Raw genomic sequence first — 18,702 nt, 5'->3', positions numbered from 1 at the left:
TATATATTTTATTTTATTTTATTATTTTTTTTCCATGACGGAGCGGAGCGTTCCAGTGTGCTTCAGTTTCATTTCGAGCCCCACTGAGTTGAATGTCAATGAAGTGATATTTATAAATATTTTATTTACTCTCCATGAGAAATAATGTCACAGTTGTGACCTAACCTAACCCATACTCACCTAGGACTCGATGTGATTTATTATTAATAATATTATAACTAATGATAAATCACATTGGTACTTTATAAAATGGGTTATCACTTGGTATTCATCACATATATATACTGTTTCTACAACATGTATTTCGCTCTCTTGGTAAGCTTTTATAAGTATGGACAAAATTGAATTTGAATTTGTGTAGGGTTATAATAATTGTTATTAGTAATGTGTTCTGGGGACTATACTGAAAGGGGGGGGGGGGGTAAATCGGTATTTATAGGATAATTGGTTTTTCCAGCGTTTTGAAATCGAAACAGTAGCCAATATATTTTTTTGTCCTTGAGAGTGAGTGGATGATATTAAAAAAAAAAAAAAAATTAGTGATAAGTGATTACTGATAACAATAGAATACTACAGCGGGCGACTATTTAGAGAACAATAAAACAAAACCAAGTTTTGACAATGGGCGCAAATATATTGTTTTTAACATCCATCACTGGGAACATTTTTCCATATAGGTACAATCATTATCAAGTTAAATGACAGTTTTTTTTAAATTCAGCCCAAGTCGCATAAATGATAGGTACTTGTGGATTTGCACTGATTCACTGAGTCATATATTCGACTACAGGAACAATAATATATTCTGCTAACTATGTGTTACCTTACCTCCCTAGGCAGAAAATAATACTCATTAAAAATGTATTATGATACAACAGCGGCGTTTAATTTCATGATATTTGATTGATTTCGAACCCTAGTTTGTAGTTGACCTAATTAGCTATATGCTAATGTTGATATGCATGCATTCAGCCAGTGTTATATTTATAAAGCAACGCATAAAGCTTATATTGAATGCTCCACTAAGATAATGAACCATTTAATGAGATGCGTTGGTCAGTTCTCGGTAGATTAATGAATACGCCACCCGCGACGGATCACTCACGACTTCTGTGAACGGAATTGAATATCTTTCCTAGTAATTAATCATAAATGTAGGACATTGTTCAATAACCCTTTGATAGTATGACTGGAAGCTTACAAGACATCAATAGCAAACGCGATTTACTCCATCGTTGTGAATTTTCAAACTAATATTTTATGTTCTGGAATATTAATGTCAAGTACGGTAAAACAGGGTGAATAGGAACGCTTTCAGATTTCATATTCAATTTAAACCCTATGGCGGATGACTGAAAAGCTAAATTTAGTTGCCAAAAGTTGTCTTTTCAATTCAGCAGTATGGTTTGGTGAATGGGAATGCTCATTATTTACTCGCTATCAATATTTTCCCAAAATTATGGCTGTTCCTATTTTCCAGCGAAACTTGGTCAATAGGAACGGGAAGGGAAAACTGAAAATTTGAATAAAAAAAAATACATGATTAAATAAAGAAACATTTATTTAGAAAATAGAAATTGTATTATTTCTTTAATCAATGTGACGTTAGGCAATGTTTTATCAGACATGCAAAACATGCGGATCGCAACAAACTTTTTCACGTCTGATGAATAACAAACGGTCAAGTTTCCTGTCCTATCGGAGTTTCCATTAGACAGAAAATGAATTATCTGTCAAATAACATACATAATATTGGAATGCAAATAGTACCATTTTAGCAATTGTAGCACTCTGAATCTCTTTCCCAGGAACTGTTCCTATTCATCACATCATTCCTATTCACCCCGTTTTACGGCAGGTGTCTATAGGTGTCAGCTACGAGATATCAAGAATTAAAGTTGTTTGTGTAAATTATAAAACATATCAATGTGTAGAATGTAGACATAATATATTTTAGAGTTAATTAATATAAATTCAAAAACTGCAAGAATTCATGTGGAATACAAAAGAAAATAGAATCAGAATACCCTGTATTAATAATTAGATAAAACATAACACTATTCAAAGAACAAATAGTGATCTGCAATGGACTAATATATTTCATATAAATTATTTTATTAGATCGACATTTTTATTTGAATCCGATGTGAATTGAATTGAGTGTATGGTGTTAAAAACAAATACGATATACAATTATTATAATTGGTTTAACCTTCCTAATTATAATTAAGTTAAATTTTCATATTAAACCACTGGTCGGGAACACACTTAAATTTACAATCAACCAAACATGAGCATAAGTACGTCAATGTAATACAAAAATCAATCGCACAATAAATTGTGCGACACAAGAGGTGCCACTACATTATTACATAAATAATATTTTTCCTTGTAAAACAAAACTGAAAAGTACGCCACTGTCATGTGCAAGGGGCGAAATGTATAAGTTTAATACACTGTCACTATTTGACATAATTTGTGTAGCCTGAAAGTTCACTGATTAAATTTAAATGTTTAGTACCTATTTTTATTATTTATATTATTATTCTGATGGTGGGTCTATCGATAAAAAATTTAGTCTACTTTTATGAGAAATTAAAGTTAGCCACTTACCCAATCTACGTGGTCCATACTCTGACTCAAACACAAATATGTGTATTTAGGATTCGAACCTGAGACCCATGGCGTTATAGATAGGCCGACGCTTAAGCCACTCGGCCATCGTGGGCGTTGATTGATTTACCTGAGAATAAATTTTTATACTTAGTCAAGCATATTAATATTGTTTATTAATTTATTATTGTAAGAAAACAAACCCGTCTAATACGTCTCAGTCTAACGCTAACCTATCGAACGTGTATCAATATTTTTTTTAATAATTGTAACAAACATTAATTATTGGATCTTTATTTTTATCAATTAATAATAAGTCACATTTTGATTTATGAATATACGACATGTTTTATCTTCTCACGATAATATTAAATATATAATAACTTCTGCGATAAATATCATAAAATGATAAATTTATATCTCATAACGCGTTTAATTCAAGACAAGCATAAAATGAAATTAATATGCTTTGACAGCAGCATATTTAATATGAGATAAATTTCTCCGTGGAAAGGATATAAAACTAACTTGAAAATATCATTTGGTAAAAAACTTTTACAGCCTTTTTATTCGATAATAATTCACTTATAATTACATTTTAAAACCATTTTACTCATAGGATATCAGGTTTGGATAGGTAAGATTATTATTTTTATTTTCATACCGTGATTTATAATATTTTGTTCATAATATCTCCTGAATAGTTTTTTTAACCCATTGAGTTAGTACTAGTACTCGTTTTGTATAGTCTATAGAATTCCTTTTACTTTTTATTCATCCAGTGGAGTACTAGCTAATTGAATACTTTTACATTACAACATAATATAATGTAACATTTTAAAAGGATATCAAACTTTTACGTCGCGGACAATGTAAAATGAATAAACTAAAAATCTGTAGAAATTTTATTTATTTTTTCTGATATATAAACTTTATGGGTTCACGCTTGCTCCATCAGAATTCTAAACCAAAGTGAACCCATTTTTTTCAATGTAAATTAAATAATATTTCGTTGCACATACTTGGTAACTATGCTATGTTGTAGGTATGTCCTTAATTCAATTCGACTATCTATATTCTATCTATAGTTATTCTCTATGTCCATATGAAACAATCTTGTATTTACCTCAAAATAATCGATGCGCTCTAAAATATAAGTTGAATGTTGCATAATAGTATATTCAGCGTTGGTTGAAAATAAAACTAGATATTTTCCCAAAAGAAACCTGTGCATTTTCTTAAAACGTCTATAAACCCGTTCCGCGTAGTCTGTCAATATAACCTACATTCTGTACACGCGGCGTTACGTTTTTTAATCTAGGTCTACACGATTTAAGAATATATTCGTCCGACGCCATCACAATACAAATTGACGTGCTCACACCTCGACTGTCGGTCTCCGATTGACGACGACTGCGAAATTTCGTCCCACCTACTGTTGAAACTTATTTGCCGTTTCACTTATGTATGCTCTTAATAATTTAGTTGCTAGGACCCACTTAGCAACCAATAATAGTGAGTAGTAAATATTACTTTTAACGATTTTTCCGAAACATACAAAACAGAATTAACTGAAAATGAATTTAATTCTGCTTAAAGATGGCCAAACGTATTAAAAAATGCATTCCCGTCGTGTTTTGGATATATTCTAAAAGTTTCAAATGTCTAGCTAGTCGGGAAGTTAGTTAAAAATCTTGGTCAAACAAGAAAAAATCTGTACGGGACAAACAAGAATACAAGCTAATAAAAACATGGTAAAATGAATTTAATGCAAATACCTAGGTCAATTTTTGTACTCTCTTTTCGCCGATATGATAATATTATTCCCATCATTTCGTAATATTATCCTTGTTTTAAGTCCTGGTTCCGCTACTGCCCCATTGTCGGGCAACGGGAAAATGCAGGTACCATGTAACCATCATTCATTCACCGTATAAAATTATTCTATGACCTATTGTTCTATTGTTGGTGAGCCCAAAGGTGTCCGGTGAATTCGTTTTTAAATGTTAAATGTAAACCTCCGAAACAATAACTCAAAAATACTGACAATAAACACTATTTTGATTATTGAATTATTTTACATGGATGTCCATAGAGTTACAAGTACAGACCTCTGATAAGTAAAATGGTGTTCACACCTTTATTCATGATTATACTATTGAAATGTTTTTGAATGTCCTTCCTTCCTGAATAGAATTTAGAGAAAAGGTTACCCTTTTATAGTGGAAGTAGAATCTCTATCAGTATTTAAATTCATCCATTTAATGTAGTTTTAGCACCTACATGCAGGGCCAGATTTATAGTTGAAGGGTCCCCGGGCTAATATCTATTGAGGGTCCGAATCACTCAACTTATTCCAGGTTAAAATTTTAATGGATGTCGCTAAACTATTATATTTATTTATAGTTTTTATTACGCAACGCCCAAGTTGCAAAAATGAAAACACACGAAACTTCCACAATAACATATTTGATTCGCCCACAAATTGTTTGTATTTTTTTATGTGTGATATTGGTATATTAACAGAGGTGGCGTATGATATTGTATTTATGCATTGTATGTAATATGTATTCCGATGGCATATTTTCTGCTGCAATTGATTTCAATAATATGTATTAAATTTTAATGAAACTAGGTAGTTCAGTAGGTAGCTACTTTTGTCGAGCTTGGCGCGGAAGCAGTTAATTCTTCTGGCTCAAGATTGGTTTTATAAAGATCAGTTTATGGCGTCCTGATTATAGTCGCCTAGTTAATCCAGGTTTGCCTACATATTACCTATTCATTCAAATTGCTAGTTATGGTTGCGTGATTTATGAATTAAATTAATAATTTAATTTAAACACCACAATTTCAAATAATTGTATAATGGTACGTTTACATTTGACATTTATATTGTCATATTTATGTATGACACCATATTCACCAAGTGTAAACAGTAATTATATTTGTACCAGCCACTTATTTTGCGTGTGTCGACACTCACCTGTCACTTATTCAATCTACTTATATACGCAAATGTAAACACCGCGTATTCGACAATTCCGAACTTGCCGCGATATATCACCGAAGTTGGACCACCGTCTACTTTTATATCAAGTACCTGACACATTATTCGTAGTTTGACAGGTACCTAGTGAATTGCATATGTATATTTCTAAAACAACGGACAATCAATTATCATAGGTACACCATGAATGTATGCCCAACGTTTACGTTAATAATGTACTGTAGCGATCTGTCAAAAATCATAGACAGTGAGAAATAAATCGGATGTGCCGAGTTCTATGGATTTTGTTCGAAAATAAAATATCGCTTGTTCTCGGCACATACGATTCATTCTGATGCACTCTGTGAAGAAAAAATGCGCTTCAAATGGTATTACCTAATTCATTTTGGCCCACACCTGCACTCGTAATACGATAATATTATATTGAATATGAAATGACGATCAAGTGCTAGATATCGCAATGTTACTGTTAATCGTTCTTCTACACTTATGGCATTTCTAAATTGTGTGTCTTGTTTTTTGGCCCAATCCAAAGGTCCAATCTTGCAAACTAAAGTTCACAAATTGAGTTGGATCTTCGATTTTAAACTCTGACATTAAACGGAAGGCACCTAGTTCTTCTCGTCGCTGAATCCATTCCCGCACCCATCTAGACCATTTTTTCCTCCTTTTTGTTGCCAAAAGACTTAAAATAATAATACTCGCTGCTTTCTTTTTTAACATTCCCATATTGACAACTGACATAACGTTTTTGAGAAGTATACAAAATAAGTGTCCGAATAAATTACAATATCATATGTAAACACCGCATATATTTATTCCAATGTTGCCATTGAATCTTTAAGTGTCAAGACTTTATTTCAACGAGAAGTATACCAGAATTTTATGTCAGATCCATGCAGGTGTAAACAGTAAGTGAAATTTTATGTCAGACACATAAAATAAGTATAACGGTATAAGTGTCAGATGTAAACGTACCATTAGAATAGACATAATATGACACTATAATCATTGAAAACAGTGTTAAAAAAATCCTTTATAACTAAACCAGAAATTTATTACCTATTGATTTAGAATAGTGGTTCTTAACCTTTTCGAAGTCAAAATCAAACGGTCAGAAAACAAAGAAAAAAATGCGTACATAATTTTTATTACAAATTAAACAGATTAAAAAAATAAACAGATCGATTCGGCGAAATCTAAATCACATTAGATCTTTCGTCGGCTTTCATAATTTAGCGAAGGACTTTTTCGGTTTACACTATTTCGCGGATTTTTTTGCTTTCATCATATTTTCGCGGTGCACTTGCATCAAGCTAGCGGTGCACCGGTTAAGAACCACTGATTTAGATATTTGAGCGCTAGAACTTCATTATAGTGAATCGTGTGAAATATTAAATCAATACTTGCAAGTTTTACGTATGTGTATGTTCGTATCATGGACTTATAAATGTACCTACATATTATTATAATATCGAGGTTACTTAGCAGGTTACTTAGCAGCCATGACTACCTCCTTGAATGACTTTCAGCAGATTAACAGATTTTCGTCTTCTAAGAAATTTGAATCCAGAAAGGCAATTTTTCATTATACACACGGAATAAAATTGTAATACAGTAAACTCCCGATTATCCGTGTGCGGATTATCCGTGCACGATACGATGTATACAACGATACAATAGCTCTTATGGCACAAGTACGTAAGAAATATTTTAGCGAAAATGAGTTAAGTATAATATGTAGGTACCATAATATTTGTTTAGGTTAAGTTAGTGAAAAATTATGATGCATCCAATAAAGTTCTTATTTTAAGGAATTGCTCTCTAGTTGAAAATTGTTACTTAGGTACTCGTTCGCATAGCAAATTCGATACCAAGTTAAAATATAGAATTAACATTATGTTTGTTTTGGTGAACTCGTATATTGTTAATTATTACTTTCGCATCCACCAAATAAATATTAGGTATTAATAAGTTTCTTCAATTTCTAATTTATTATATTGGCAATCGTACGTTATAATTTATGTTATTGTAATATTTAAATTCTTTTAAAGATTATTATAAATTAAACGAAGCATATTTTCGTTTTAGAAAAACCTGTTTATTCGAAATTACATAAAAGCATTCCTGTTTATTTTTGAAGAGTCACGATCAAAGTGCATTCGATGGGTATGTAAAAATAATTGAACATTAAAAAAAGGATGTCGAGAAAAATGACTCTTACAAGTACTCAGACTCCAATTTACATACAAATGTCTTGAATTATCTCTCCGCTTGGAATCGAGTCTCCACTTATTGGAATCACAGACTCTCTGTCTCGTATTGAGTTGACTTTATCGTTCAGATAGTTCTTTTATTGTGTTACTATGTTAACAAGAAGCAATTTTTGATGTAATGGTTCAATCAGTGATTAAGTAGTTTACAGAATTTCTAACATGTATTTGAATAATCTACTTGTGTATTATCACAAAAAAATAATACATTGCCTAAATACCTAATATGTCAACAATTGAATATAATTTTCTTTTTTCTTTTGTCCATAGCTACGTCATCAGATGCGCCTATCTATATTGGATTAGCAGTCGCCTTTCTAATCGTTCTCGTATTGGCTGGATTGTCGTTTCGATTTTTCCGAAAAAAGAATAGAGATCATTCGCTCTACAATATGGCCAGATCAGGTGAATATACAATCTAATAAGTTATATTTATGTACCTACTTAAAATAACATAACTATCTCATCTAAAAACGTTGGCAACTTATACACTTTACGATTAAATATATTTACCACAATTCAATATTATCCAATAATACTGTCTTGCTATCTATACCTAGTCATAATAGTGTTGATTTTACTACAACTGTTTAAAAAGATTCGCTTAATTTCTTTCAATATAAATAGTTGTCAATACTAATCAGGCATACGTATTTATTTTCATTGAACTAAGACTACAATTTACCGATGGTGTTAGTTAATTTTTTAAATTCAATTAAACCCTAAACCAAGCCATAATAGATAATAGTAAAAAATACTCGTCTATCTATAAAATATTTCAAATTATCCCGTTAAATCATACATAATTTTAGATATTTTATAGATATAATAATATTATCTATTATAGTTTGTTTGGGTAGGATTTAATGAATTTTAAAAATGAACCAACAATATGCGTAATATGTACGTCGAAAATAAATGAGTATGAATGAAAAAATGTGCACAATTGTATCGTACCGCCCAAAGCATATCAAAACTATTATGGTTTGGTTTATGCAGGGTTTTTTTTTTTTTTTTAAACTAACACTATTTGTAAATTGTCTTAGTACAATAAGAACAAATACGTATGACTAACAAAGTATAATGTGCACTATTTATATCGGATCATAACAGCCTACCTCTACCTTTCGCTACTGATATATACCACATTGCATATCAATTCGCCAAGCAATTACCTAAATTATTCATGTGATAATTTTATATTGTTTTTTTTACCTACAGCCGACTTTCGCCCAGAATTCTACCCAGAACCGGAGAAAAAATCTCTATCTCTTCAACCAGACCTAACGCAGCATGGTCTCGGAGGCTCGGTGGGAAGTACACCATGGGTGGAATCTCCCGCCCACTCCGTCCCACCTCAGCCTCCTAGGAGATCCAGTGAACATCATTATGATGTACCGCATCTGAGCAACAGGTAAACAAATATTTTCAATAGGTTTTCTTAACATTTTTTACTAACTACATGATTATTTTTCAAATGCATTTGTTTAACTATCGTTCTAAAAATTTCAAGGATTGAAAATACACACGATATTTGATAATATAATTGTTTTTGTTGAGTTTGTATTAATTATTTATTTATTTCTTCATCCTAGTTACGCCTTGCCTCTGGACCACCAAGTCAGCCCCTCCAGCGAGAGTGACAACTATGATAAGAAGCCTTACAGTGAGTCTGAACACTCCACCACGAGCTGCTTCTCTAGTTGTGAGTAGGCATAGATAAGCTTTATGTGTCTTATTTAGCCATTTATTAGCCATCATATAGGGTAAACTAGTATCAGACTCCGCTTCTGAAGCCGTGGGTCGCGAGTTCGAATCTACTATTATAATATGAAAGAATTTACCGCAAAATAGATTACGTTCGAAAATAAACGTGAATGTAGTTACAAGCTGTTATTGAAAATAATTAATTTTTATCCCGAAATACATGAGTAATTTATTAATTTTGTGAATCAGAACCAGACTTGTCCAACCCACAAAAACGAAAAAACTGATTTAGACATCTCATCGCTATTACATATTCATTTTTTGTCAGGTTCAAATACGACTATCACTAAAAATTGTCGTCTCATGATACATCTACAGTAATTTTTTGCAATCGCATAAAGTAATTCATTATGAATGCCATATATTTGTCTATTCTACATAAAAATGGCGGACAAGTCTGACATTCGTGAAATGATAAAAGAAACAGATAAAGATTTTTCAACAGATAACAGTGATTCCTGCCTTCAAGTAATTCATCTGATAAATTATCAGGTATATTGCTGAAACAATATTGACAACCACAAATTCAATATAAAAATTATTATTTTTTCAATGAATCTATAACTTTAACACAAATTATCTCAGAACTGAATAATTGTGGATTGGTCAAATCTGGTTCTGGTCTACACAATTATAAACCGTTTACGAATGTTTTATATTTCATTGACGAGACGCTTTAGTATAATTATTTGAACTGATTCTTTTCCAGTTTTGTACGCTTATATCGAAGTAGCAAAACATTTATCTTTTCTCTGTGTTACGTGTAATTTTCATTCCCAGAGGACGTAGTAGCGAGTAGCGTCCAGCGGAATTATTAGTAGAGGATGGCCCTGGCCGAATCTGGCTTATTAGCGAGGGATTACGAGGGCCGCTCGCGGTCAGAAACTTTATAACTCTATTGATTTAGTTAGAAATTGAATTTATTAAAGTGGCAATGATATTAGTTTGTTTGTGGAATATATTATGAGATTATGGCACTTCTCTTTGAAATATTATAAGGGAGGGTTACATTGTATTGTTGTTGCGAAAACTTATTTCGTTAAAATGATCACCTAATGCAAAAACCGATCAAGCTTAATGTACACTATTGATTATCACAGGGTTTCCCAAACTATGTTCCGCGGAACACCAGTGTTCCTCCGAACCTGAATAGGTTCCGTGACAATTTGGAAAGGTTTTATACACTGCAATACATTTAGAGATCTTCTACTAAATAGAAGTAAAATAACTAAAACTAAAATAAGTAAAGAAACTAGTAAGGACGATTCCTGAGTTCGGAATCCATTTTCCATGACAGCTAAACCAGTAGGCATAAGCGCAATTGACCATGAAAATCTACCTAATTGGTTTAATTAGTGACTGATTTGAAACAAAAATACAAAAATCAGCCTTTAAATGATTTCTGGGCGAGTTTGTCAGAAGAGTACCCCAATTTTTCAAAACAAGCTATTATTGTTTTACTTCCGTTTTATACAACCTATTTATGCGAAAAGGGATTTTCTTTTTATGCTGCAACGAAGTCAAAGTGCAGGAACAGGCTCGACGCTACACCAAATATTTGAATGTAACTTACCAATATTGTGTCTGATATCAAGAAGATATACAATTCAAGGACTCAGCATCGTCAAAGTCATTATGTGCTTTATTTATTCATATTTTCATGTTTATTATATTTTTATTATAGTTTTATATTTAAAAATAATTACTGAATAAATAATGTGTTTTAATAACATTTTTTTTTAAATTTTTACTGGTAGGAATTACCAACCTAAAAAATAAGCCAAGTGTTCCGTTAAAATTTCCGGGTTTGCGCAGTGTTCCATTGCAGAAAAAGTTTGGGAAACCCTGGATTATCAGACGGAGTAGTAGTACTAAATTATCATTTTCTGGAGCAGTTTGCGCGGGTTTAAATCCCGAATCTGTTAATATAACACGTTGTTTTGTCATTGTGTGTTTGGTTCAGAGTAAAGCAATGTCTTCGAAATATTCTTCGTACAAATATAACATATTATGTGAACGTTAAATATGCTTTGATTAAAGGCGTAAATAATTAATGCACTTTAAACATTATCACTGCTAAGAGGAGCTAATGGGTATAGGTGTTAACATTGTTTTTTTAATAATATGTATATATATTGTGATGGTGCGTAAGTGTTAAATTCCGTTTTAATACTACATACTGTTACCATCGTAATAATATATCGATAACACATGTGATCCGATGTATTTATTATAATCGCAATTGATTGACCAAAGCAGAGCCAGTTTGATTTTTGTTTAAAATTGGCGCCGTTTTAGCAAAATGCGCTGTCTCCCAATGAAAACGATAAAATAGCGCTCCTAAATTTGTATACCTTAATAAAAAAAATCAGTTCTTGCTGTTAACAAGTACCTAGCAGTTTCAAAAATGTAACCTCTCAAACTAGTTTTTTTGGGGCCTAGATAGCGTGTTGCAATCTCGAGCCCCCCAAAATAATTTAAAAATCAATTCCATAATCACGTATACCATATGAATGTGCTTTGATATAAAAGTTAAATTAAAATTAAAATAAACGTGTCTTGTCGGACCCTACCGTAAACGATGAACCTATTATCAATTACCTATCCCTCGAATTGATATTATATCAAGTTTCTCGCCATTTCTCGTAAAGGAGCATCAGCCCAGTTCCACAGTAATTATTATAATAAAAATTTAGACACTATGGGGACATTATTATCTATTATTTATATACCTACTTATTGAATCTATTGTATTTTTTGCTTACGCAGCTGAATGTACATTCGACGTAGCTAGCGACACAGTGACCCTTCCAAACCTGGGTCCACCACCACCGCCATCGGAAGCTGCAGCTGTTGCGGCCCAATGCGTCGTCACAACTGCTGGAGCCAGACTGGCCATAGACGCTGCGGGAGTGGCTGCATCAGTACCCGAAGGTGCTGTCTCCAGAGCTCGTAGGGAAACCCTCAGACTTTCGGTGCTAAAGGAGGATAGATGCAGACCCAAGTTTCCTGAAGGTAATAATATATTTTGATTTGTTTTATGTTGACAATAATGAAATCCCTTAATATATACACGGGCATATTAGCGCGTTAGCAGTGTCGCAATGTAACGTGTTTCTTATGACCATTTATTTGTATAACTCACTCATTTACTTTACCATTAGTTACTTATAAATCACGCGCTAGTGAGAAACACTTCAAAAACAAAAACGACACTAAGGCCTTGTCCAGATAGTGCAATTTGACTCGCGCGCATTCTAGGTACCGGTGATCTTATTTAGCCGACCACATACGCTCGCGGCATGTCATCTCTCGCGCGACAAACGCGAGCGATCGTCAGATTGTCGAGCACGCGCGTGCTGCGCCTCGAGCAGCCTGTGATGTCGACCGCCTCGCTGATGGAGGTGACGTTGTTTAAGCCAATTCAAAAATGAATTGAATTGAATGAACACTGCGAAGAATATAATATCTTGCCAGTATATCGCGACATATTAAGGAGCCGTGTCTCACGATTGAGTTGTCGGTCTTTCTTCTCGCATTCGCGCTCGTTTTTTTATGCCCATTCAAAAATGAAGGAGGTCACCTAGCTTATACATTTCAGAATAAATCGCGTTATATGGGCGCAGCACATTTTTGTTACTCGCGCGCTAAGTTCAGTGAGATACACGTCATCTGGACAAGGTCTTAGCGGTGTCGCTGATTGGCGCTTCGAAAAACGTGTAGAGCACAGAACAGCTGATTAATTCTGAGTTCCTTAATGTAAAGTTTTTGACCAAATAATACCAAGTTGGTACATTAAAACAGTCAATTTTATATCTATATATATAATATTTATATCTATAGTCTATTTTATACATAGCTATCCAGTTTTAAACGATATCGGTTTGAACATCTAGTATCTACCTACATGTTAATGTGCTTTTGAACATAATCAGAACAAAATATCCATATTATTAGATTGTTCACACGTTAAATATTACAAGTCATTGCGATAGAGATATTTATTACTTATCTACTACATTTGACAATTCAAAATTCTTTATTAATACTATTGAAATTTATGCTCTATACTTCGTTTTGTTTTTATATTATTAACACTAATAACGTGAACATTGCGTGATTAAGTGCGATTAGATTAAGCGTTTCTTGTTTTGGAATATTTAAAGCTTTTTCTTACTTTACATCATTAGACCGTTAAATTTTGCTGTTATTTCGATAATATGCTAATTGGCCAAATATTTATTACCGTTAATTCAATCTTTTAACACCATTAGTAATATTTCGTAAATGCCTAATGGGGGGTTATTTTTATGTGATAAATATTATTTTAATGTTATTTTTTATTGTTTGTAATAAATTAATGTTTTTTTCACGATCAGGTGTTACACAACTAAGCCCCGTGGTGAAGATTAGTCCACCGGGTATACAGCTGAGTAAAGCAGCCATCATTCAAATTCCTCATTGCGCCAGCTTAAAACATGGATTTTGGAACCTCTCGGTGTACGCTTTGGGACCACCTACCGGTCACAAACTGGACAACATTCACAGCGAGTGGCAAAAAATCGTCAGTCTCGGTCAAGAAACTATTAACACTCCAATATTCACTCAGCTAGATGGAGATAAAATTTATCTTGTTACCGATTTTTTGACTACTTTTGTATTAGCCGGGGAAAGTTTTAACGGTAAAGCTGTCAAAAATTTAAAATTGGCAGTTTATGCACCGCTTTTGTCCGGATGTACAGTAACTGATTATTCTATTAGAGTTTATGTATTTGAAGATACTCCGTGTGCTTTGCATTATTGTTCAGATCAAGAAAAAAGATTGGGAGGAATTTTAATTGATAAGCCGAAAACTTTATGGTTTCAAGATGGTGGATCAAATCTTTGTCTCAGCTTAGAAGATATTGGCGTTGGTTGGAAAGCTAAGCCAAATTCAAGTTATCAAGAAATTCCATTCAATCATATATGGAATTCTTCTTCGAATTCACTACACTGTAGTTTTACGTTAGAGCAAACTGATTCAATAAACGACTTAGAATTCAAAATCGTTGCGTATCAAAAAATTAACCCGTCACACAAGCAAGTATTCGCCATGAGATCAAATGACGAATTCAGAAATTGCAACTCGCCTTTCAACGGAAATAATATAAGTTACTTACAGAACAACACAAATATATTTATAGACCACGTGATGGATAGTAAGACGCTTCCAGAAAGATCGTTGCCAATCATTGACGAAGATAACATACAATCTTCAGCAAGACAGAAAAGTATGACTGTAAGTGACAAAGGGATCAACACTTGTGTTGTTGATAATGTAACGCCATTTAGACTGACGAAATCCGTAAAGAAACAACTTTGCGGTTGTTTGGATCCCCCTAACTCAAGAGGAAACGACTGGCGACTCTTGGCTCAGAAACTGAACGTCGATAGATATATAAATTTCTTCGCGACTAAAGCTTCACCTACCGAACACATTTTGGACTTGTGGGAGTGTCGCCATAGGAATACAAGTGCAGTAGCAGATTTGGCAAACATTCTAAGAAACATGGGTAGAGCGGACGCTGTTAGAATTATTGAATCTTGCTTAGGTCCTAGCTGGCTGTAGACTACTCGTATAAAACTGTATATAGCCTTACAAACATAAATAGATATATCTACTACCTAAAATATCTAACATTACAAAACAAAATTTAAACGCTTTATATCATTGTATTCTTTCACAATATTGTTGTGTCTAAGAAGAGTTTAATAATTTGTATATAATTAACTATTCATGCTTCAATGTACGATAATTGCCTAGATATCCAATACTGAATAATGTTAAACTTCAGTATTTAGACAGTAATCTTAAATGCAAATATCGCAAATTAAAATCACACCAGTGATATTGTCAAAGAGAGAAAAAATCATTGAAACTTTCATTATGTTTGAGAACTTTTTATTAATTGATTAATGTTTGATTTATTTTTGTTATCGATTCAGTAAAAAAAAACATGAAAATTTTCAAAATTTTACGAATTCATTTGCGTAATTTTAGAAATAAAAGCATACCATGTAAATTTTGATGTAATAGTATTTAATATATTATATGAACAGATATTGAGATGTGCTTACATTTTTGAGGGTATTAGCTGCAAAATCAGTTCGGTACTTTTCTAAAATATTTAGTTATTTACCTACATTCTGTTCCTGTCGTGACTAAAATTTGATACGAATTGAAAATTGGTTACATTTAATTTTCACCACGATACAAATGTGGTTTTCTAATAATTAGATAATGTTTAAGGTGATCATATTTCAAAATCAGCGATTATAAATATGTTTGTCAACGCAAACATTTTATTTCTAGCTACGTGAGTCGCTTTGAGTCATACCAACATTTTGCAATTTGAAAAATTATGATTGTATATGTATTTAAGGATAAAATAATACAATTGACAATGTAACTTATCAATATTCCCGGAAGATCATTACTTTTATACAAGAGTGTTTTTTGCATTTTTTTTTTCTTTCAAAAATTGATTTTCGGAGAGTATGAGTTATGACTTTAGGCTGCTCAGTTATAAGACTTATAAGTATAAGCGATTTTTTTGTGAATATCTCTGAATATTTGTTTATTTGAGTGCTGTGTTTGCTTTTAGTACCCTCATTTATAATAAAGCAAACTTAAAATAATAAAATTTAACGTATTTTGTGTAAAACTAATTTGTGATGGGTGAATAAAATATTGTCAACTTTTGTAGATATTTTATATTGTAGGAATGGTATTTATTAAAATTATAATACTTACTATAATGGCGAGGTATCAAAATAAGATCCCTGATATCCTCTAAATGTTTTATAGTGGAAAATATTATTTTATAATGTCTGTTTTATACTTTTTTACTGCGTAGGTACGCAACTAGCTACTAACTCCCATTGTATTTATAATTTATTAAAAAAAGATAATTAATCGTTACGATTCATCTGTGATATATGAATATGGTTTAGTTGTTAAACCCAGTAAGTAATCAATAAATATAATAATTTTACAAATGACTTTTATTGCTACCTAAATATCTGTACACACACAAGTTGACAACATCATCAAAAGGACACTCGGAAAAAATAATAATAAAGATTAAGCTGTTTTTAGTGCAACAACACATAAAATCAATGTACCTATGCAAAAGTAAATTATAATGAATAATGTGTTTTTAAACGTTTTCTTTGTGTGTACATGATTGGATATATTATTACCAATATGGATACTGGCAATGCATGACCGGTAGGAATAGAGGCAACAGGGGGAGAAATTATAATATATCCTGCAATGACTAAGACAGTGATGGTATATTATTTAACATTGGTTTTAATTTAAAATGCCTAAATGTTTATTAATAACGTATTGCATATTATACATAATATTATGTACAAGACAAAAACTATTTACATACTCACTTACTATACCTATACATTTTTACGCTTCAACATTGGAGTATAGGCTTAGTTTAGCGTCACATCTCACGCTTATCAGACCATGCAGCACGTAAAGAGTACGGTTTGGCCACAATGGTAAAATCAGCGCACCACACTACAAGAGCGCGAAATGTAATAATTTTGAGTACATGTCCCAGTCACGTGTAGAGTCTCTTCGTGATGACATCCATCGTCATTTTATGTAGCTTTTATAAATGTCATATGGTGGGAGAAAAGCATCTATGTAGGCTGGTACGAAAGAGTAACATAACAAGATATGTCTAACTAAGGTAATCATAGAAACTAATGTCACACATATTTCAGTACACGCCATTGACAACTAGGTGTGTCTTACCACCAAAGGCCACACGGCACAAGTAAAACTGCGCAAACTTCATTACGTCAGAAGCAGCCGTCGTGAAAACACTGTTTTTCGGAATCGCAGCAATGTCGTCATTAAGTGACGATTTGTTTATGTCACAAGCGTTTTTCTATTGTTTATTGGCTAAAAAATGAGAAATAAATCCTACAGATCCAAGTGGACCAAACAATGGCTATTGAGAAGAAACATACACTCGCATATAAATTTACCAACAATTTACGAGAAAATCCAGCTGACTGGAGTGTTCCGTTTTTTTGCACAGGCAAAACCGCTCAGGCAAGTCGCTGCCGTGTGGCCGGCGCATAACACCATTAATACGTTTAAAATGGTGAACATACAGGTGGCGGGTGGTAAAGGATAAGTGTGTAGGTATTTATCAATTCTATAATGAAGTACTAACACGTAGGCGTTAATAAGATAAATATAATTATATAAATTCTTAATTTGGTTTCCTATCAGATATTATTATTAGCTGATGCATTAATTGATATCCACAGATAAAATGCTTTCACAAATTGAATTGGTCCAACGAGTATTCCCTACGGGAAATATTTATTCATTTCTTTCTCTACATTCCGGCAAAGTTTTGGGTATAAGCTTCGGATAAAGGAGAGGAAATCCGGGAAAATACATCGTTATCATTATTGAGAGGATACTTTTGTATCGTTTGCTTTCCATTAGGGGAAAGCATAAAATCACTGATTGGGTTGCATTTATTGCTAAAACTTTAACATGAGTGGATCCTAAATCCTAAGCACAAGATGACAAAACATATTATAATGAGTGGTGGTGTATAAATAAACAACAGCAAAAAAACTGCCCTAAAACTGAATGTATAACATAATTTATTTATGTTACATACATAGTCGAAACGTTAATGGATTTCCACAAATTCACATGTCGTAATAATTAAAAATGATTATGTATACTTAATATGTAAACTTCTTATTTACATTTTTTGGTTTATATTCCTCATATTATATACATACTTAGGTAATTGATGTTATTTGCTAGTAGGTTAGGTAGTTAGTATTTATTGAAGAAATTCAATAAGGGAAAATATATTATTATTTTCAAGGGTCTGTACAGAAACTTACGAGGAATGATTGTGTCTATCGTTTCCTGGATCTGATTTTTATTCGTACCCACACATAAAATTACACGAATAGCTATATGTACTTAATGGTGAATCAATTGAT

At 32.5% G+C, this 18,702-nt stretch overlaps 1 protein-coding gene across 1 annotated transcript in view; it reads left to right on the top strand.

The window, feature by feature from the left end:
* LOC147068090 (netrin receptor UNC5B-like) overlaps window positions 1-15,646 on the top strand; it is a 272,153-nt gene extending 256,507 nt beyond the window's left edge. Inside the window, exons 10-14 of the mRNA XM_085953344.1 lie at window positions 8,164-8,298; window positions 9,115-9,307; window positions 9,489-9,598; window positions 12,430-12,675; window positions 14,040-15,646. Of these exons, the coding sequence (XP_085809470.1) occupies window positions 8,164-8,298; window positions 9,115-9,307; window positions 9,489-9,598; window positions 12,430-12,675; window positions 14,040-15,268 (1,913 nt within the window). The 3' untranslated portion in view covers window positions 15,269-15,646. The remainder of the gene's footprint in view (window positions 1-8,163; window positions 8,299-9,114; window positions 9,308-9,488; window positions 9,599-12,429; window positions 12,676-14,039) is intronic.
* Window positions 15,647-18,702: the final 3,056 nt, after the last annotated feature.

This window comes from Rhyacophila brunnea, unplaced genomic scaffold, assembly GCF_057557595.1.
Source record: "Rhyacophila brunnea isolate RB1 unplaced genomic scaffold, BYU_Rbru_1.0 scaffold_3, whole genome shotgun sequence".
Lineage (NCBI taxonomy): Eukaryota > Metazoa > Arthropoda > Insecta > Trichoptera > Rhyacophilidae > Rhyacophila > Rhyacophila brunnea.
The sequence above is the reverse complement of the archived record's forward strand: the minus strand, read 5'-3'. Positions and strand labels throughout refer to the sequence as shown.